A 23,101-nucleotide genomic window follows, 5' to 3' on the forward strand; every position below is an offset into this window, starting at 1 on the left:
GTTTATCATTATTCAACACACCTGATAATTTGAATGAATGAATATATCTAATGTAAGAAATTTAAAAGAAAAGTTATTTTTAAGATAATAGTAGTGAGGTGTACAAAATCTTCTAAGATTTTCCAAGGAGCCACGTTTTTGGATCTTGATTCATTAGCCTGGTTCATTCTTCCCATTGATATTTTATGGACACACATAAACTAAAAATATGGCAAAGAGCATTCAAGAAGAATTAGATGATTAAGAAGAGGTGTAGGAGTATATTTTCATAATACACATAATGAAATTAAGAAGGCTGTTGTGGTCTAAAAGTTACAAGAAAATCACTAAACAAACCACAAAATTGTGAACATGGGGGACATCAAGAAAGAATAAGAACAAACAAAATCAAAAAACAAAACAAAAAAACTAATCAGACTTCAGTGGTCATTTGGAAAACAAAAGTAAATTTTTCCTTTCCTGCTAAGAGTTCACCAATCACACATCAAGTTAGAAAGTGGCAGTTTTCATATCCTTGACTACCTTTTCTCTTAAACTGCAATTTGAAACTCCCCCTTTCTTTTGCTATATCAACTGATGATTCCCCTTAACAAAATGAATAATGATGAGGGATTCTTCAATTTGACAGAAATCTACTTGAGCTGGTACATTAAAATAAAATCCATTTAGTTTCTATGGTAATGGATGGAAGTACTAGATAGTTATTATCAATGAAAATAAATGTATGGTGATGACAATTATTGGAGGATTAATAAAAGTAGATAAAATGCACCTTAAGAGACGAAATAGTAAGTTAGGGAAATAGCCTCTGGCAGGAATCTGAAGACAGGAGTTTTAAAGAGTGACAACCAATTAGAATGAAGAAGTTCTATACCCTTTTAAACAGAGATAAACATACATAATGAAAGGAATAAGATTAGATATTTAAATACTTTCTAGTACTTTAATGATAACAATGTTACATAGAAGCATTGTCTCACTTTATAGCAGCTTTGACAAACTTTTGGTAAAAATGAATTATTCAAAATTTCCTTAAAATACATGACCGCTGTGTAATTTCAAAACATCAGGCATGAAAACTTTAGTATTATACTTTGCACAATTTAACCTCCCAAACTATGGGGAACTAGGGAATAGTAAATAAACAAGCTGTCCATACTTGAACTTGAAAACTATAAAGTTATTTCTGGACAGCTTTACTATTAGTGCTAGGGAAAGGAACATACCTCCAGTTGTTTACTGGCTTCTTCATTTCTCAGTATAAGAGACAGCTTAGTGCGCAGACTTCGAAAGTGCACGTCAATCAACATGTGTGCTCGCTTTGAGGTGACTTCATTGATGGACTGAGTGATTTAAAGTTAACAACACTGTTACCAAAGCAAACATCCCAAATGGAATAAACCAAACTACCATTCAAAACACTCACCAAAATGACCAGCTGATAATTTTCTGGATCATAAGTTACAGAAAAGGCACCAACTGCCTTTTTAAAATCCTTATGTGCTGATTCTTTGGCACACCTAGAAATAAAAAATATTTATCATTAACATGAACGATCACCAATCCCTAGCACAAATATATGCAGACAGAATTACACTAAGACAAATCAAGGATTTATACTAGTTTCTTTTAATGAAAAACGTTTGATTTTGATAAAAGTTATGTTTTTTATTATACATCTTTGAAATAGTCAAAGCAAACACCTGATATAATAAAGAAAGGGTAAAAAAGCAGCTAATACTTTTTTGAGAATTTCATACATGGCACTGCATCTATATCACCACCCCCTAGCTATTTTTAAAATATTTCTTTATCCATCAAATGCATGGTGTTATCATACACATGATGTATGTGTGGTGTGAGAGAATTATCTGTATTCTGTCAATCATGTTATAAATAAACGCTGATTGGCCAGGCAGGAAATATAGGCGGGAAAAACCAGACAGGAAGAAATGATGTAATGAGAACAGGAGAATTCTGGGAAGGAGGAAGCTGATTCCTCCCACTCTTACTCAGACCATTGAAGCAGCAGGGTGTGATCTGCCCAACTGAAAAAACGTACTGAGCCACATGGCTAACATAGATCAGAAAAATGGGTTAATTAAGATGTGAGAGTTAGCCAGTGAGAGGCTAGAGCTAATGGGCCAATCAGCTTATAATTTATGGAGACCCATGTGTGATTTTCTTTGGGGCTAAAGAGTTATGGGGGTAAAGGGCGGGACAAAAACCCCAACAACAAATGGTCCCCTTCATGTTACATATGTGGGCACATGTGGGCCATGGCATGCATGTGAACTTATTGTTATTGGCTCTCTATTCCCACTATGTGAATCCCAGGGATCAAATTCAGGTTGTCAGATGTGGCAACAAACACACCTATAGAGTCATCTCACGAGCTCTAGCTTTTCATTCCTCCCCTCCCTTTTGCAGATATAATCTCATCATGTTATCCTAGATAAGCCTTAAATGCAGTTATGTAATTGAAGCCTTTTCCTCTCGAATGTTGAGATTATAAGCATGTACCACCACACCTGGCTAAACAGTTAGGCTCTTAAGGAATTGCTATTAGGTTTAGATAGTTGAAGAAGCCACATTTAGGGGAATCACTACATTCTGTGTAATTCCTGATTTTGCTTACACATAAGTCAATATTGTTCATGGACCAAACTGAAACTTATGGAGATAAACTACAGGATGTTGTGGAATATTAAGATGTGTTATATTTGTTCATGCTGTAGAACATTTATTTTAATGATGCAAATATGTGCTGCCTTCTTTTATATTGCATTTGTTTAACTCTGTGAAGCTGTGTGACTTTGCCTGTCTAAAACATCTGATTGGTTTAATAAAGAGCTGAATCGCCTATAGTGAGGTAGGAGAAATGATAGGCAGAACTGGCAGGTAGAGAGTATAAATAGACAGAGAAATATGGGAGGAGGAGATCAGGAGACAAGAGAAAGAGGAGGAGGATGCCAGGGGCCAGCCATCCAGCCACACAGCCAGACATGGAATAAGAAGTAAAGATATATAAATAAAGGAAGGTAAAAAAGTCCAGAGTCATAGGTAGATGGGATAATTTAAGAAAAGCTGGCGAGAAACAAGCCAAGGTAAGGCCAGGCATTTATATGAAAGAATAAGTCTCCATGTGTGCATTTATTGGGACCTGGGTAGTGGGCCCCCAAAAACTAAAAGGAAAAAAACAACTAACTACGATGAATGGGGTGTCTGAATTTCTCTTCTTTTTTCTTTTAAAGTAAATCAGCTAAATATGTTGAAAGAAAGCAGCAAGCATAAAATAATGACTTGCATATATCATCTCTAAAATTAGGGAGGATTTCTATGTAATCTGAATATGAAATTTATCTATAGTAGAAGTTCACATCAGACTTAATGCCCCTTTTAAAAAAACAATCTCCTATCTGAAGTGTTTAACGTTATTCCAGATAAAAGATTATAGACAGGACTTTTACAAACCTCTTTGGCTTTAACCAAGTATGTATTTTTCTGAAAATATTTTATCAAAAAAAAGGAAAGCATCAGGAGAAGACTTTATAGTCATAACTTTTGATAGAATTATCATTTTGTCATTTTCAAAATATTAAGTACTTATGAAAAATGTTGGTTTAGAGAACTTGATGTATATTATACACTTTAGCTAAATATAAGGTAAGCTTAAACAAATACAAAATGTGCTTGAGTATATAACTAGGAAAAAACATTTTTCCCTTCTTTACTGCAACCAATTACTTTTGCCAAAGTTCACTGAATTTAAAAACATTCTATTTTTTTTATTTTTTATTTTTTTAAATTTTTTTATTAGAACTGGATGTCAACCTGTAGAAGAATGAAAATAGATCCATATCTATCGCCATGCACAAAACTCAAGTCCAAATGGATTAAAGACCTCAATATCAGGCTAAACACACTGAACCTGATAGAAGAGAAAGTGGGAAGTACTCTACAACATATGGGCACAGGAGATCACTTCCTACGTATGTCCCCAGCAGCACAGACATTAAGGACAACATTGAATAAATGGGACCTCCTGAAACTGAGAAGCTTCTGTAAAGCAAAGGACACTGTCACTAACACAAAAAGGCAACCCACCGACTAGGAGATCTTCACCAACCCTGCAACAGACAAAGGTCTGATCTCCAAAATATATAAAGAACTCAAGAAACTAGACTTTAAAATGCTAATTAACCCAATTAAAAAATGTGGCACTGAACTTAACAAAGAATTCTCAACAGAAGAAGTTCAAATGGCCAAAAGACACTTAAGGTCATGCTCAACCTCCTTGGCGATCAGGGAAATGCAAATTAAAACAACTTTGAGATACCACCTTACACCTGTCAGAATTGCTAAAATCAAAAACACCAATGATAGCCTTTGCTGGAGAGGATGTGGAGTAAGGGGCACACTCATCCATTGCTGGTGGGAATGCAAACTTGTGCAACCACTTTGGAAAGCAGTGTGGCGATTTCTCAGGAAATTCGGGATCAACCTACCCCAAGATCCAGTAATACCACTCTTGGGAATATACCCAAGTGATGCACTATCGTATGACAAAAGAATTTGTTCAACTATGTTCATAGCAGCATTATTTGTAATAGCCAGAACCTGGAAACAACCTAGATGTCCTTCAATGGAAGAATGGATGAAGAAAGTGTGGAATATATACACATTAGAGTACTACGCTGCGGTAAAAAACAATGACTTCGTGAATTTTGCATGCAAATGGATGGAAATAGAAAACACTATCCTGAGTGAGGTAACCCAGACCCAAAAAGATGAACAGGGGATGTACTCACTCATAATTGGTTTCTAGCCATAAATAAAGGACATTGAGTCTTTAATTTGTGATCCTAAAGAAGCTAAATAAGAAGGTGAACCCAAAGAAAATCATATAGTCATCCGCCTGGATATGAACCTTCATCTGGCGATGGATCAAGATAGAGACAGAGACCCAATTTGGAGCACCGGACTGAGCTCTTAAGATCCAAATGGGGAGCAGAAGAGGGAGAACATGAGCAAGGAAGTCAGGACCATGAGGGGTGCACCCACCCACTGTGACAGTGGAACTGATCTAATGGGAGCTCACCAAGGCCAGCGGGACTGGGACTGAATAAGCATGGGATGAAACCGGACTTTCTGAACATGGCTGACAATGAAGGCTGATGAGAAGCCAAGGACAATGGCACTAGGTTTCGATCCTAATACGTGAAGTGGTTTTGTGAGAGCCTGTTTGGATGCTCACCTTCCTGGACCTGGATAGAAGTGGGAGGACCTTGGACTTCCCGCAGGGCAGGGAATCTGGAATGCTCTTCATTCTCGAGAGGGAGGGAGAATGAAGGGGGGGAGGGAAGAGGGGGAGGGGACGATGTGTGGGAGGAGGGGAAGGGAAATGGGAAATGGGGAGGAGGTGGAATTTTTTTTTCTTTTTCAACAACTAAAAAAAAAATAAACAAAAAAACACCAAAAAAACCAAAAAAGAAAAAAAAAATTCTGCCTCCTCCCAGCCTCCCATTTCCTTCCCCCTCCCTCTACAGTCCAAAGAGCAGTCAGGATTCCCTGCCCTGTGGAAAGTCCAAGGTCCTTCCCCCTCCATCCAGATCTAGGAAGGTGAGCATCTAAACTGGCTAGGCTCCCACAAAGCCAGAACATGAAGTAGGATCAAAACCCTGTGCCATTGTCCTTGGCTTCCCATCAGCCCTCATTGTCCACCATGTTCAGAGAGTCCAGTTTTATCCCATGCTTTTTCAGTCACAGTCCAGCTGGCCTTGGTGTGCTCCCAATAAATCAGCCCCACTGTCTCAGTGGGTGGGTGCACCCCGCGCGGTCCTGACTTTCTTGCTCATGTTCTCCCTCCTTCTTCTCCTCATTGGGACCTTGTGAGCTCATTCTGGTTCTCCAATGTGGGTCTCTGTCTCTATTTCCAGGACACAACAATACCACTCTTGGGAATATACCCAAGTGATGCCCCATCATATTACAAAAGCATTTGTTCAAGTATGTTCAGAGCAGCATTATTTGTAATAGCCAGAAACTGGAAACAACCTAGATGTCCTTCAATGGAAGAATGGATGAAGAAAGTGTGGAATATATACACATTAGGAGTACTACTCAGCAGTAAAAAACAATGACATCTTGAATTTTGCATGCAAATGGATGGAAATAGAAAACACTATCCTGAGTGAGGTAACCCAGACCCAAAAAGATGAACAGGGGATGTACTCACTCATAATTGGTTTCTAGCCATAAATAAAGGACATCGAGTCTTTAATTTGTGATCCTAAAGAAGCTAAATAAGAAGGTGAACCCAAAGAAAAACATATAGTTATCCTCCTGGATATGGGAAGTAGACAAGATTTCCAGGCAAAAAATTGGGATCTTGGGGGTGGGGTGAGTTGGGGGTAAGGGGAGATGGGGAGAGAAAAGTGAGAAGGGGAGGATGGGGGGAACTTGGGGAAATGGAATGGTTGGGATAAAGGAAGAATGGATATGGGAGCAAGGAAGTATATATCTTAATTAAGGGAGCCATCTTAGGGTTGGCAAGAGACTTGAACTTAGAGGGGCTCCCAGGTATCTATGGTGATGTCTCCAGTTAGTTCCTTGGGCAGCTGAGGATAGGGAACCTGAAATGGCCCTATCCTATAGCCATACTGATGAATATTTTGCATATCACCATAAAACATTTTATTTTAAAATTAACACTCTGAATTAGTAAGTCAGATATAAACACATATGGATTTATATATGCCTATGTGTATTTACATGTACATTTGTAAAAATACATGCCCTTGCAGGTTTCCAAAACGTTTTCATATAGCATGTTTTGTATATCAACTTACATTTGTCGTAAATCTTCTGGCACCTCCAATTTGATCTTATGAAAAGTATCTTTTGTAGCAGGCTTGTTGGGATTAACAGATCGTAGACGCTCAATTGTGACAATTTCATTATATGTAGCATCACATGCTGCATATTCTATCACATAAAACTGAGAGAAATAAAAATAAAATCATTCACAGCTATATTTTTTAAAGAATAGAAAAAAGTACTTTTTCCTATTTTTTTCTTGAGATAGGAAATCTTAATAGCCCAGGCTAACCTAGTATTACCATGAAGCCAAGGATGACCTTGAACCACTGATCCTCCTGATTTAGCTACCTGAGTGCTGGATTAAGGGCATGGATCACCATGCCCAGCTCCTACTGTCATTTTGAAATATAAACTCTCAGGGGAGGGGTTACTTTTAATCAATGAAAACACATAGTATCTAGTAAATCTATAATAAAGACATTGTCATAAAATGACTTAAAAATTAAGTCACAATTAAAAATAGATACCAAAATAAAAACGTGGTACCTGGGTTTAGAAAATGTAAATAGTATGAACAAATATGCATTTTCCTACCTCACCCTTTATCATCCTCACTTTAGCTAACCACCAACAGCAAGGTTCTTTTTCATTTGCTCTTGAATAAACCTACACAAAAATGACAAAACAGATATTTTTGATTAATACAATTCAAAACCAGCATACATCACACATTGAAGAAAACTTCTTACAGCTTTGAAATCATATGCCACATGTCTTCAAACCAAACTGTTCCTATATACTGACCTAGACAAGAACATCTAGTTGGAAACAATCTGAGAACTCAGTGATAAAAGCACTTTGCTTACTTTTTTCTCTATGTCGGTAATATTTAGTACTTTCAACATGGACACTGGAGAAAAGCTGGCATCCATAGCATGGTTTCTTTTATAGTACTTAATGAGCTACAAAATTGTGTCTGAAATCATTTAAATATCACTGTTTTATTCTAATAAGTAAAACTAATGCAAAGTTACAGATACCAGTTACAACTACCTGCTCACTACATTCAGAGATCACTCAGCCACCAGGGTCCTGTATTTTATCTTTCCTGAAGGCTACTTTGCTTTTCTGGCTCAATCTTCTTCATAAAAAAGAACAAATCTATGCTGGCAATCTTTATCTTTCTGGCTCTCATACAGAATTCTAATAATTATCTCTTAGAAAACCATTCCAAAGTTCAGTTGCAAGGTGTACCATGGAATCTTTTGTGAAGACACTAGCAAATAAGTGATAAAAAACCTTAAGTGTCATGTTAATGAGTGCCATCTCATTAACTCCATAGGTAAGTTTTATGAGGCTTCTCTCTGTACCTTACCTGCCATGCACCTATGTCAAAAAAAAAAAAAAAGCAAAATGGTTTTCTTTACCCCTCCAAAGTCTTGACATAGAAACAAAAAAAACATAAACTGGCATTTGCTTTTAGATAGCCTTCAGCCCACAGGGAGGATGACAGAAGGTATTTTTGAAAAAGAACATACACATTTGTTTACTTGGTGATGTAAGTATATGGGTACACATGTGGAGGTCAGAGGACAACCCCCAGGTGTCCATTCTTTTCTTCTACCATGTAAGAATCTAACTCAGATCACAGTCTTGGTATAGCAAGTACCCTTATCTGCTGAGACATATCAGCAACCTGAAGACCTTTAGGTTTGAATAACATCTCTATTTACAACTAAGATCTCATGAAAAGCCAAGCCTAGGAGACAGTAAGTACATTTTTAGGCAAATAAATATGTTACTCTATTTTTTCATTTAAACTGTAGAGAGAACATAGGTTTGGACATTCAGAGACCTTCTCTGGCTAGACTCTGAAATAACACTACTGCCCTGGCATTATCTTCCATTTATCTTTCTCTCCCTTCATTTGATTTTCACTTGTCAGGACATTAGCTATTCCAGCTAGAATGTAACCTCATAAAAAAGCAGGAGACTGTCCTGTTTGGATGTGCCTCTCATATCCAGACCAGAAAAGAAGCATTTTAGGACCTAACCTCATTTTGCTTACCTCTAACAAGTATCTATTATTTCTTTTCTTCATACTACAAATATGCATGAAATTACAAAAAAGGGAGGCATTCTGCTAAGTCCTGCAGAGAAAAATGAGCTCAAAATGAGGCCTGTGAAGCAGGAGGTAAGAGACCATGAAAACAGTAAGATAAGAGTATAAGTGCAAAGTATAATACAAAACCAACTTTCAATTAGTAGAGAATTACAAATTCAATGATTTTGATCAAGTCTCAACAGCACCTTTTATTCTAAGAGCTCAATGGTAGAAGAGCAGGTAGTTCACAGTATGTTCTGTAAAAGAACATTTGGGCTATAAATGTGATCTAAAAAGATACAGGTTTGAAAAATATATACCAGATTCATGACTACTTGACCACTAAAATAAATTTTTAGGTTACTAGACTATTAAATAGAACTATTTCTTTTTGTTTATTTGTTTTTTGAGACAGGGTCTATCTCTATCGACTTGGCTGTTATAGAACTCACTATATAGATCTAGTGGCCTTGAACTCATAGAAGCCCACTGCCTCTGTCTTTTGAGTGCTGTTATTAAAAGCATGTGCCACCACATCTGGCTCTAGAATTACTTCTTAAATTTGTTTTTGGAGGTAAGGATCTCATGTACGTAGAGCTGACCTCTAACTTAATATACAGGCGACAACAAACTGAGAACTCCTAAACTGCCAGTCTCCACCTCCTAAGTGCTAGGATTATAGACATACATCATCATCATGCCTTGTTAGAACTATTACTTTCCTTTGTAAAACGATTTTTACAAATTCGTTTTGTTTAAAAAGCGGGCTTAATAAGAAGTGAAAAAAGTATTATCTAAACAAAGATTTAGAGATGGGGACAAGCGTTTAATAATGAACAAACGAACTTGAGACAGTGGCAAGATAATCTGTGAGTGTTGCTGAAATAGTCAAATATAAGTACCATATAACATTTCAAATCATTAACTAAAAGGGATACTCATAAGAATTATGCCCACTTCAACTCTATCACTCAAGGTGGTTCAAATACCGTTAAAAGTAAGATATATTTTAAAAATCCAAGAAAATTAAATACACAGATGCCTTCAGTCCTTAGTTATGTCATGGCTGGGGGAACTCACCTCAACTTCATCACTTTCATTTATATCTTTATTATAACCTACAGGTGGTGGGAATCTCACATCATGGAATGGAATCTGTCTGTCTGTCTGCCAGCTGCAAATAAACAAAATATCATTATTTGATATGCTTCTGATGTTTAATGGAAACAGTGACCATGTTGCAATTAACTGGTTAAATGTGACTCTTTCTTGTTTTAAAGAAGCAAATGCCTTCTAATGGCCAGTTTTTGCTGAGTGGTGCATAATGACACTGTACAGACATTTTAAGAAAGTCTACATGCAGCATAGCAGCCTGTGCTTCCACAAAGAATTTCTTTTAACACAATAGATAAAAACTATTATTCAAAATGTTTTTCATCTAATAATTTCAACTCTAAGACTTTTAAAGCCTAAGTCCACAGTAGAAATTCTTTTGATGCTTAAATTAGTATTGGTAATTGTTAGTAATCTACTTGCAAAATAATTATGACCACATTCCATCAACCACAGAAACTGTCCACTACTTCCCAAGCAAAATTGCAGTCAGCACATTAGCAATTCTCAACTCACTTTTCCCCCTTTAAATTTTAGATCCCACGAGGTGGTCAATTCTTGCCACAGGTAGCTGGATGCTGATCGGTATGATGTATCAGCATGGACTGGGTTGGTGGGGGTTCTCCTAAACCACAGAAACCAAATGGAGACAGCCTACAGGAGTTCAATTAAATTGCCTACATTTCTTAAACTTAAAAATAATACGGAATAGCTTTAAGATGCCATTTCTTTATTTTGCTTTTACTTGGAAAGACAAAATACTAAGCAACAATTTTATAAAGATACTGGATGATTCAATCACTGGAGCAGTCAATTTTCTTGAAAGAAACTGAGATCTATTCTGTGTAAAACACATATAATACATATATATTTTTAGATTTATTTAAAATTTTCTGTGCTTATATATACACCTGTCTATCTGTGCATGTAAAAGGATAAAGACCAGAAGAGAGTAAGTAACAGATCCTCTAGAACTAGAGTTTCAGGTGCTGGGAACTGAATTTCAGTCCTCTGTAAGAACAGCAAGCATCCTTAACTGCTGAGTAACCTTTTCAGCCTCATAAAATGCCTATATTTTGACACAGGACATTTTAGTACAACACAATTAAGGAATACTAATTTATCTTTCTTTCTGTTTATAAAGAAGAACTATTATATAAAAGGAAAAATAATTCGGAATATGTGGAAATATGATGAGTGATGAAATAAGACTGACTCCTCTCTGTGACTAATGAATACATGGGGCCGGTGCACGCCTTTAAACCCAGCACTTGGGAGGCAGAGACAGCAGATCTCTGTGTGTTCAAGGCCAGCCTGGCCAGTCTGGACTACAGCGTGAGTTCCAGGACAGACTCCAAAGTTACAGAGAAACCCTGTCTCAGAAAAAAAAAGAATATATTGGAAAAAATATAATTAAAATAAAACAGAACATTCTTTTTATACCTATTGATAGTGACTTTTAACATGTTACAAAATGATTGGTAAATTTCACTTGTAAAAGCATACAACGCAAAATATAATTTTTTTGGTTCCAAAGGAGTGACAATGACTTTAATTCTTTACAAAAAGAGATACAGAATCAAATCTATTGTTCAATGTTAAATATGGAAGGTTAAAACCTATATGCCCTAAACAAGCTATTCTTCCTAAATGAAAGGACCCTATTCTTTGAAATACTATGTGTGTTTTACTTCATGCTTGATGAACCTTTCTCTTCCTTCACACTCTTTTTTAAATGTAGATGGAAAGCCAAAATAGAAACACACAAAAAAGAACAAAGAGTCCGCTTAATAGTTTATAGTTCACAGGAGAAACTAAGAGCAGTAAACCCAAAATGTCCATTTTGGAAAACAGTGTTTGACTAATGAAGAAAATAAGCAGATAAAAGTATAAACACAATAAGGCTGGAAGCATGCCTTAGCTGCTTGCAGAGGACCTGAGATGGTTTTCAGCACCCATGTTGGGCAACTTACAACTGCCTCTAACTCCAGTTTCAGAGGGGATATGATACTTCTAGCCTCAATCAACATCTGTATTCATGCTGAACACACACAGAGATATACATACATGCACAGTAAAAGTAATAATGAGTTTAATTACAGAAAGATTATCCTCCAAATTATCAATGGTTCCTTCAGTAGAGGTATGATATTATAGTTGTCTATTGTGTAATGATGGATCCTTAAAAAAGTAAAAAGGCAATTATGGAACTTTTGTCTTTAGGCATTCAGAGAAAGGTATTCTATTATTTAAACTTGTAGTGTAGACTAACATCATTAGTTTAGAGCATGGAACTTGGTTGATTATTCTCAATCATCTATGTCCTTCTAAATGTATAGCAAGCATCAAAGGCTACTACTTTGCCCTGTTCCTAGCTAAAAGTACTGTGTTTACAGTCTAATTTCAGATTTTTCTAGACAGTGAATTGCAGATCTACTCTTAATATTTTAAATTCAAGGCATTTGTGTCTCTGTGCCACAGAATGCATTTTGGGAGATTTACTGAGATATAATTTATAAACCACACAATTCACCAATTTAAATGTACAATTCAATAGGGTTTTGTATATTTTCATATATATATATACAATTGTTAGTGAATTGTAGAAACATTTTTATCACTACAACAGAAAGTCTTCTATACTTTAGCCTCCATCTCACCCCCTAATAAATTCTAAACAATCACTATACTACTTTATTATCTACAGATTTTTAAGATTATTTTAGCCTGATTTGGATGTACTTAATTGCCGTGGTTCCAAAAAAATTCTATATCACTATCCACAGTTAGCAAAATCCTAGTATGAGCACCAAATTTATGACTTCAGTGTCTCATGTGGCAACTACTACTAAAAAAAAAGGCCTTTATTAGTACTCAAGTTTAGTTAATAGATTTTTCCCCAATAAAATATCTATACTATTGACTTTTACACACAGTCCATATACCTAGATCTTTAAGTATTGTTTTATGATCTAGAAACAGAAAGCAGTAAAGATTACCTGTTACTATTAATGATTCAAATTTATGAAAAAATAAAAATAACCTAAAGTCGAAACATAATTTTTCCTGGTAAAACAAACTATATAATTAAAAAATACTATAAAACTACAACCATTTTTTCTTGCAAACATCCTTTATTTTCAATTTTTAATAAAATTACAAATATTCCTCCTATTTAAACTCTCAGTTAACAGTAGAGAAAAATGTGCCTTTTTTCATAATCAAATGAACATAAAGGATCAAGATTATACATTAAGGAACTCTGAAGACATACATTAGCAGCAGGAGAGAGCCTTTTATTGATTTAATACTGAGCTCTTTCAGAACTTCTTGTTTGGTAATAGGAAAGACACTCAAACCAGACTTCATTTTTAAGAAAACGAGAAAAAAAAAAGGAATGGGTATAAAGCATTCTGTCTTCAACATTAAGATTATAGAGTGAGAAACTTACTTGTTTTCAAAAGCAACTGTTATTGAATCTTCATGAACATTTTTTACAAATGCCTGGAAATAAAATACAACAAATTAACTTATAAGCTAACTTTTAAGGTAAATTTTAGAGATATTTAAGAATAAAATGAGTCCCAGTTTATGGTGGCACGTGCCTTTAATCCCAGCACTTAGGAGACAGAGGCAGGTGGATCTCTGAGTTCTGAGTTTGAAGTCAGTCTTGTCTACAGAGCAAGTTTCAGGAGAGTCAGAGCTACAGAGAAACCCTGTCTTGAAAAACAAAAACAAAAAAAAAACCAACACAAAACAAAATAAAATACGGAATAAAATGGATCTTTGATTGAAAAATCAGTTTCTGATGTTCACTTATTCACCATATTTATTTTGCCAGGTACTATATATTAGGGTTTAGTAATACACAGACAGTTACAACATTAAATAAGAAAAATTGCCTCAGACTTTAGAAACTCAAAGAGATAGTTACATTGGACAATACAATTTACTGTTGAATAAGGTGCACTTTAGGCTACATTTTTAAAAATTAAGAAGCTTACTCTAGAACCACATGCCTAGCAGTAAAGATAAGCTGTAACTTCTCCATGAGTGCTGTATTGTTCTTTTCCCCTTTGTACTTATTTTCTATTTGCTTTTTAGGTTTCAAGTAAGAATGAAAGTATAACTAAGTTAAATTTAGTTTATGCACTATTATCTTGGAAATACTTAGAATGAACTCAATGAATGTCTATTAAGTGAACTGGTGCCTAATATGTTCCTCTCACAGCCTGAGTAAAAGATCTGTTTGTTGGCAGTGCTATATTACTTTGGTAAGGGAGATATACTGGAAAGGTGAGGCATCTACTGACTCTTAAAGTATAAGGAAGAATTAAAAAGGTCAGTGGAGGATGAATAAGCAAGAATAAAAGTGTAGACAATGAAAAGCATCTTGAGACTGGAATAAGTCATCAATAAGAAAGCTGAGACAATGAAAGAAGTGTAGTACGAATAATAAAAACCCAGAGTCAGATATTGGGGTTCAACCCAAAAACCAGAAAAGCAAAGCAGTCAAGTCATTAGAGATGGCTCACCTCTACCAAGGCTGGGTGATTGTAAAGTAAGCCTCTCTCTCCTCCCAGTTTATATTTCTTCTAGTGCTGAGATTAAAGGCCAATGACTACCTAGGACTGAGATTAAAGGTGTGAGCCACCACCACCTGGATGATTTGTTTCTGCATTGATCTTGTATAGCCCAAAGTAGCCTTGAACTCACAGAGATCTTTCTGATTCTGTCTCCCAAATCCTGGGATTAAAGGTGTGTGTCACCACTGCCTGACCTATAGTGGCTTTATCTTTGCCTCTGGTCTTCAGGCAAGATATGTTTATCAAAATACAAATAATATACCACTATAAGAAAGAACAGGATTTAACCCATGATTTATTTGTATGGGAGTGGGGTGGATAGCTACAAATCAAGCAATAAATGTTCCTTTGAGAAGACAGCAGCACCAACGAACCCTGCTGACACTGAGTAACAGAGAAAGTTGTTTCCCTAGGGTTCATTTCACCAATATGGCCTTGGCAGCACACCTTGGTGATTCACCTGCTTTTAAAGGTATAATAAAGATTATGGAAATTTCAAGCCAAATCGCAAAAGAAATACTAGAGGCCCAGCAAGCAATACGTGTACCAGGGATAAAATCCCTATAAGGAACCCCTGAACGATAATGTGAAGCCAAAGATACAATGGAGACTCCAGACAGTTGGAAATTACAGGAATGTGGAATGAGGCCAAAAAGCTGCAGGAAGCAAGCAACACACACACACACACACACACACAGACACACACACACACACACAGACACACACACACACACACCCATATTGTTACAGGTTTAAATGATAAGAAACCCAAATTTTCTTCCCACCTATCTGATCTTGCTTATTTCCCAGATTTATTTATTAAAATTTCTATAGCACATTTTAACAACTATAGTTCAATACCACTCAACATACTTTAGAATGTACACTATTTCATAAGCAAGCATGCTTCCAGTGTGCTAATATTTAACAACAAAGGTAACTGATTTTGAATTAAAAGTTGGGAGAATTGTTCACTCAAGTTCTTGATGTTTTTGCACTACAGAATAAAACTTTGGAGAAGGGAAAGGATAGCCATTATATGCCCATGTATCCTTTGTCCTCACACAATAGCTAATATCAAGTTAAAATTATTATTTCTGGGGGAGATTACTAGACTCCCAACTAAAACCAAGACTTCCTTTGTCCTTCATTTACTAAGAAAATGTAATTGCTTCCTCACCCTTGTTGAAAGTTGTGTGATGTTTACATGCCTTGGCAACAGCACAACAACACTAGGTCTTTACAGTGCATTATATACTGAAAATGTTAAATTCTTTAGTCAGCAAACTGAACTTTGGTACTGCTGGGTGAAGGACTGTCCTTTGCAAAGCAGTCTTTGCCTAAAACTATGCAGTCTGTGATAACTAAATGTAATCTACATTAAAATTAATTACAATTAAATTCAGTAATCCATTCACCTGTCACATTTTGAGTGTTTATGAGCTAGGGATAGCTCAGTGGCTATTGTAGCAAATCCTACTTATTTAGAACATTTACAAGTGTTAAAAGTTTTCAAATCAACCATAAAAGCACTCTTTAAAAGTCAGTCTTATGACTATATGGCTGTATTTTCTTTTCTCCCTACTTGCCTAAGTTAGTATTCAGTTTAATCATATGCATTCAGTACATTTGCCTATTTCCTAAAAAATGAAGTGTTCTCTCAAAGGAGAGCTGTAAATTGTATAACTGAAAAAGAGAGAAAGGAAAAAATGGAAAAAAAAAGAAATGTTTTCACATTCCTTGAATTTAATTCTGGGTGAAGTGTCAGAAATCGTTTGAGTAATCATCACATCCCCACAGGGCCAGTGCCTCTGAGTTAATGAGACTTATCTATGTATAGATATTTGCATGATTGTTTCAAAATCAGTCATTTTTGGCCACTGTTTGCATATAGAAGGGATGTAATACCTTCTGATTGCTGCATTACTAGGCAGAATAAAGGAATTTCAGCAATGGACTCTGGCCTGCACACACACTCACTCACACTAAGGACAATAAATATATCCTGCCAGTTCTAAGGTCTTTTAGCAAACCTTCCTTCCACAGGTTCCGCATATCCCTATGTGTTTTCATCATAATTCTTCCAACAATGCTTTTTATATCTGCCTCTCTCTTAATTCATTTACTAGGTTCCTCTAGAAAGCCAGAAACCAACTTGGAAAACTCCATTTTGCTGAGATTCTATACTATCATGCTATGTTGGTGTTTGTAAAAACTACAGGATGATAGGATTTCTGCAATATATTCAAAGGCATATGGGATGAATGCCTGAAATGTTTCACTGCATCTGACAGGTAGGGCTATTACTCAAATCAGAGAACTTCAAGAGGTTGAATTTTGATGTGAATTAAATATAGGCTCAAAATCTTAGCTGGCTCTATCATATAACAGCTGCCAAGATCAGGGAACCTCATTTTTAAAGGACCCAAACCAGCTTTTTAAATTTTTAATGAAATTATTCACATATGTAATTTTCATAAAAGATATTGAACCATAAATGCCTTTGTATTTCAGAATGTTAAATTCTCCCCCATACTTTAAAACAAAGGCTTTAATGGGGCTATCAAACCAGAAGTTCTTAAGGGCATGACTAAAGACTGAGGTTCTCCACAGGATGTCAGTCACTCAATAGTGCTAATGTTTTCCCTAAGGAGAGATGAGAATTAACCACTCATAATCATGACAGGATCTACAGACTGCTATTTGGAAAAATAAATGAAAGTCTTAAAGGTCAAATAGTGGCTTAAAAATAATACAGAAAAAGAAAGGGATCTTTCCACAAAGTTACTAAATATTAAAAGGCTACTTTGACTCTAGGAAAAAGAAAAAAGTGACAAAAGACTGGAAAAAGTAATAAAACACACTAAGGTTGTTTACCAGAGTAAAGGGGAAAGTTTACAACATCATAGCCAGAACTATATAGTTCAAATACTGCTTTATTAAATTTTTGCATGAAAGACAGAAAGCTCAGCCCTATTTGGGTAAACTTTATTCCCCCTGACTCCCTTACACATCTAAAGTTTCAAGATGTGTGAAAAAGTCATACTAGGGGTTAGAAAAATGGCTCCATGAAGAGCACTGGCTGCTCTTCCAGAGAATCCTGGTTCGATTCCCAGCACCTACCAAAACACCCATACATATAAAATAAAGTAAAAGATAACACAGTATCTTAAACAGGAAAGAACTGGTCACCAGAGGTCATTTTATAAGTTTCAATGTAGCCAACCCTCTTCCACTTACATGTTACATTATCAGTAAAGACATGTAACAGAATGTGTAATGCAGAGAAAGCTTAACAGCATTTTAAAATAACCCCCCTATGGGCTGGAGAGATGGCTCAGTGGTTAAGAGCACTGACTGCTCTTTCAGAGGTCCTGAGTTCAATTCCCAGCAACCACATGGTGGCTTACAGCCGTCTATAACGAGACCTGGCACCCCCTTCTGGCTTGTGGGCACACATGGAAGGAATGCTGTATACATAATAAATAAATAAATATTTAAAAAATAACCCTCCTAAGAAATAGTACAGGGGCATTTAAAATGTACAATTCAAACCCAAGGTTTCATAAATGCATTGAGTTTTTATTCTCCCCCCTTCACATGTAGGCATTAGCAATGTAAAGGAATGAAAAATAAAACTTAGCAACAGTTCTTCCACAAATTCTAAGAAAAATTTAATTCACCCTGACCAAAGACAACATAAGAACAAAGAAAACAGTATCCACTGACTTGTTTTCCTGATATTTATATACTGTTTATATTAAGTTACACAGTTTTTCAGGTTTAGTGAGCTTCATGAGTAAATAAAAAAAAAGGAAATGTCACAGCAGGGCCAAAGATTTGTAACTTCATCTTTCTTAATAAGAATTTATAGAAAAAGTTACAGGATATTTTTAAACTAGAAGGGTTAATAAAAAAGAAAACTGATACATAAACTGGAGATTTATGACATCTTTGTGTTCACAGATAAAATTCACTGTAGAAAAACTGTAGTGATGGGATGCTTAAGCAATGTCGTAATAACAAATATGAGCAAAGATAATAAAAATGAAAAGTGGGCAGGAAATAGAATCAATGTTTTTCAAGCTAAATCTCATCGTTTCATGTCAAAAGTCTGATTTCAAATCCCAGATCCATCAGAGGCAAAGCAGTGCTTAGCACTCCATACCTGGTAACTATAACCACAACCATGATAGCAATCATCTCCCAGAATGGGCCAGACTCTGAACTCCCAAATTGGATTCACTGTTGGATTTTGCACTTAATTAACATTTTGAGATTTTCAGAATGGGAGTAGGAGTTGGAAAATGCACATTTCCAAGGTGTTGTGTTGCATCCACAAAGACATTAAATCTTACAAAGAGTATGTAGATTTGGGAAGATAAAATGTGGCAATTTACATCATTCATTTTTTCAACATTCAAAGTAACACCAATACTCAAAGTTTTCTGGCTGTCAGAGAAAACTATGAATGCAAGAATATTTGCACATCATGCAGGTTTATAAATTCCTAAAGCTTGTCAAAGTTAACTTGTGATAATACAATGATTTCTATAAATGTAGCTAAAATCACATGCTGGGCCCTAATGACTTTAAAAAAACCTTTAAAAAAAAAAGACATGGTTTCACTATGTATTCCTGCCGGGCATGGAACTTAGAGATCCACCAGCCTCTGCATACTAAGTGCTGGGATTACAGATGTGTGCCACCATGCCTGGCATTACAAAGGTCTTGACTGTACTGCACATATTAAAGTACTACCTATGGTAACAATACTCTGTTAATGGTAGTCTTTTCTCAGATGCTAAGCTTAAAACTAAGATATTTAAGTATAATATGCCAATATATTTGTGAATTTATATAATTACAGATAATAAATTAGATATTAGCCATTATAACTTGAAATTAAAAACTTTTGTATTGGGCTGAAGAGATAAAGCTCAGCAAGGTTAAGAGCACTGGTTGCTCTTGCAGAGGACCCAGGTTCATTTCCCAGGACACACATGGTTGCTCAGAACTGTCTATACTCTTGTTCCAGGGGATCTGACACCTTCACACCAATGACCATAAAATAAAGTTAAATTATTTTAAAAAAGTTTTGTATCTTATGTCTCCAATATGATTTGTTAATTTTCATACTAGAATATAAAACTTAGAAATATTTGTATAGAGAGTAGTTCCCCATCTGAATGGTACCCATTCTACATCTAAAGTGAAGTTAATTTATCATTCTCAACACAACAAAACTGTAATAAACAAAAACTACATAGGGGCAGATGCTCCTAGAATAAAGATATATTGCAATGTATTGCAACATTGCTGATTTAAAGATTGTAAAGATCATGAGAGATAGAAATCAAAGTGTCTTCACATTTTAAATAACATGCCTGAAGGGCTCAAAAACTGGTAAATGTGACCAACTTTTACTAAGTTAAAGAAATACCACAGCTTAAAAGTAGAAGTTCTAATGATTACTAAATCTAACTTTCAACTTTAAAAATAAACACCAAAGGGGGGCAGGAGCTGGTCCTGAGAGAGCTCAGCAGGTAAAGGCTTGCAGACCTGAGTTCCATCCCCAGTAGCCATACGATAGAGAGAGAGCCAACCTCTGTAAGTTGTCCTCTGAACTACACAAGTGTGACATGGGATGGACACAGGCACCTACCACCTTACACAGTCCCAAATAAATCTAATAAAAGTTTAAACACTGAAAAAAAACTCAAAAAACAAAAAGAGCTCATTGGCCCTTAGCATGTGAGAAGCATATTTTGTGGATTTAGAATCTTTTAGAGAAAGAATCAAATCCTTTGTAGCATGTTCTACAAAGTTATTCGGCAAACTTAATGTGCAACTATCTTCCAGAATACCGTAGTACTGGTAAGCAAATCAAAAGTGAATTCAATTATACTGAATCTGACTTGTTTGGCTTTAAATTTTTATTTCTCTCAATTTAATGAACGAACTCCTCAGTTTTTCTTTAATGGTTGTTATTTCTCTGTCATCTATTTCACTAGAAAGCAGCTTAGCATGTGTCCACTTTACTTTTTCTGCTCACAGCCAATATTTTAAGTGATGTAAAATTTAAACCTCTTTCGTACAGACAATAATATCCTTCCCTTAATACAGACCAGTTGAAATGATTTTTTAAAAATAAAACTTAAACACAATAGCAATTCCTCAACATACATTTTTTTCAAAGTATTACATTTCGCCTCAAGGAATAAAAGGATAATCCATAATCATGCATTCCTTTTTGTTCACCTCCAAATTAAGATGTCACTGAAAAACAAAGCCAAGAAAACAGCAAGGGAATTAATAGCAAAAACAGAGTACTTAAAAATATTAGTCAGTTTGCAAACAAAATTACTGGAGTCAATAAATCCTTCAAGAGTAGGATGGGCTACTTGTCTTTGATGGCAAGCCAACTTCATTAAAAGCCACTAACAGTGGACTCAAATCTAAGCTGGTATTAGAGATGAACAAAAATACTACTTAACTATTATCCCTTGCTCATCTGTGTCTCAGTGTCCCAACTCTAGCAAGAAAAACTGTCACTCTAGAATCTAGAAATGGAATGAAAACTAACCAAAACTAACTGGAAAAAAATTTATTACAGCAAATTGAAAATAAATACATCGGTAAAATTAATAACATAAATGCTGTGTTATTTATGTCTCCTACAAATACAACAAAAGGATTTTTTTGCTATAAATTAGTATTTTACAAGTCTTCCTCATTCATGAAAGTTATCTTTCTCTAAATGTCTTCATAAACTTGGTAAAAGCATAATTTATTAAAGTCATTTACCTGAGTCTACTCAAGTATGTCCCATTTGAAATGTCCAAGTTATTCCACAATAAACTTAAAAATGTTGGATAATGGTAATAGCTATTTTCCATGCTCCCTTCCATGTGCGCCTCCCATTACTAAAATATCTAGCGAGGTGGGGCCTTACAGAGGTTATAAACATTCAAGAAAGGAGAATTTATAATATTGCTAGATCTACATTATGCAGTATTAACAATCACACCACAGCTACATAGAAATATTTTAAAGTCCTTCTAAAACATACGATGTTACCTGATATTCAATGGTATAAAAACTCTCAGTAATTCAATTCCATGAACGCCTGATTCAAACCTCAATAATATGGTCCAGTGCAACATGGCAAAAGTCAAAGCGAATACACGCCTTTTGCTTTGAGCACAGAACAAATATTCCAAAGAGTCTTGGTAAAATTCACTAGCAATCGTATAGTCCCAGTTAATTTCCTAAAGTTCTGTAGCACACATTCGGGTCCTTGAGAACTTAAACACAGAGAAAAATTTTAAGTAAGCAGACTTGTTAATATTTCCAAAAGCGGACCCATGGGCATCCCTGAATTTCTCCCAGTAAGAAAGAGGCTAGGAGGCCGGCGTCGTTAATAGGCTCTCTCAGATGTCACGGTCTTCCAGAAACTTTTCGGTCTAAAAACCTCCCTCGGAATTCACAAAGCGAGGCCAGTAAAAATCAGTTGCCATTGTTGACTCCCAGCTGACTACCCCTTCTTCCTCGCTCCACACCCCTCGCCCTGAACAGGGGAGCTCTCCAAAGTCTGGAGTGCGGAGCGAAGAGCAGGAGCCAGACTCCAGCAGCTGTCCAGGCTCCCGTCCGGCTCCCGCTCAGCTCCCGCCCGGCTCCCGCCTGGCTCCCGCCCGGCTCCCGCTCGGCTCCCGCCCAGCTCCCCGCGTGTCAGGCCCAGAGCCCTCTGCGAGGATCATTTGGGAAAGCAGGACTAAGCCGCTGCCACCCCACGCTGCACCGGCCCCAGGGCAGAATCGCCTGGTCCCGCTTAGCAGACCTAGCTCGGTCACCGAATGGCCCTCAGCTCCCCGCGCTCCTTCGCCTTCCACCGGGCGCCGGGGCCTGGGGCGGCGGGAGTCGGAGCATGGAGGATGGCTACAGGCCCCGAGTCCGCTGCTTTCCTCCATCCCCAGTCCACCGCACCCGCCGCGCCCGCGGGGCCTGCCGCCGCCGCCCAGGACACAAGGGAGGAAAGGAGGCCTAGGACCGGGCCTGTCCGGTAGCCGGTTACCTTGTAGAAAGCGCCATTGGAGCCCCGCACTTCCACCACCAGCTCCTCCATCTTCTCGTCCGTCCTCGCGCCGGGAGCCCGCCTCCGAGAGGTGTGCTGCAGGCGCTCGAGGCCCAGCCGCCGCCGCCGCGTTCCCGCACGCCCCCCGGCAGCGGCGCCGCCGTCACTGCCACCGCCCGCGCTCGCCGTCCTTTGGCTTCACTGCCCGCCCTCTCAGGCGTGGCCCCTCACCGGAAGTGAAACCAAAACGCTGCCTAGCGCCTGACTGAGGCCTAGGCGCTACCCGCGCCTTGTGTAAATGGTCAAGCGATGTCACGTGGCCCGAGACGCCCCGCCCCCAGTGGGCTCGGCCCCCTCGGCTCCGCCCTCACCCCCCCAGGTGGGGGGCGAGCACGCGCATGC

The 23,101-nt window shown here is 37.1% G+C and overlaps 1 protein-coding gene across 9 annotated transcripts in view; it reads right to left on the minus strand.

The window, feature by feature from the left end:
• LOC121437513 (synaptic functional regulator FMR1-like) overlaps positions 1–22,818 on the minus strand; it is a 40,200-nt gene extending 17,382 nt beyond the window's left edge. For 8 of the 9 annotated variants that reach the window (XM_041637380.1, XM_041637377.1, XM_041637378.1 and 5 more), the window contains exons 1-7: positions 22,700–22,818; positions 13,491–13,543; positions 10,007–10,100; positions 7,417–7,488; positions 6,852–7,000; positions 1,427–1,520; positions 1,227–1,343 (exon numbers count right to left, since the gene is read on the minus strand). In XM_041637380.1, coding sequence (XP_041493314.1) covers positions 1,227–1,343; positions 1,427–1,520; positions 6,852–7,000; positions 7,417–7,488; positions 10,007–10,100; positions 13,491–13,543; positions 22,700–22,750 — 630 coding nt within the window. In that variant the 5' untranslated portion in view covers positions 22,751–22,818. The remainder of the gene's footprint in view (positions 1–1,226; positions 1,344–1,426; positions 1,521–6,851; positions 7,001–7,416; positions 7,489–10,006; positions 10,101–13,490; positions 13,544–22,699) is intronic. The other variant, XM_041637381.1, reaches the window with a different exon arrangement.
• Positions 22,819–23,101: the final 283 nt, after the last annotated feature.

The sequence above is a fragment of the Microtus oregoni genome, unplaced genomic scaffold (genome assembly GCF_018167655.1).
Source record: "Microtus oregoni isolate MIOR12 unplaced genomic scaffold, Mior012 000052F_ref0000163, whole genome shotgun sequence".
Classification (NCBI taxonomy): domain Eukaryota; kingdom Metazoa; phylum Chordata; class Mammalia; order Rodentia; family Cricetidae; genus Microtus; species Microtus oregoni.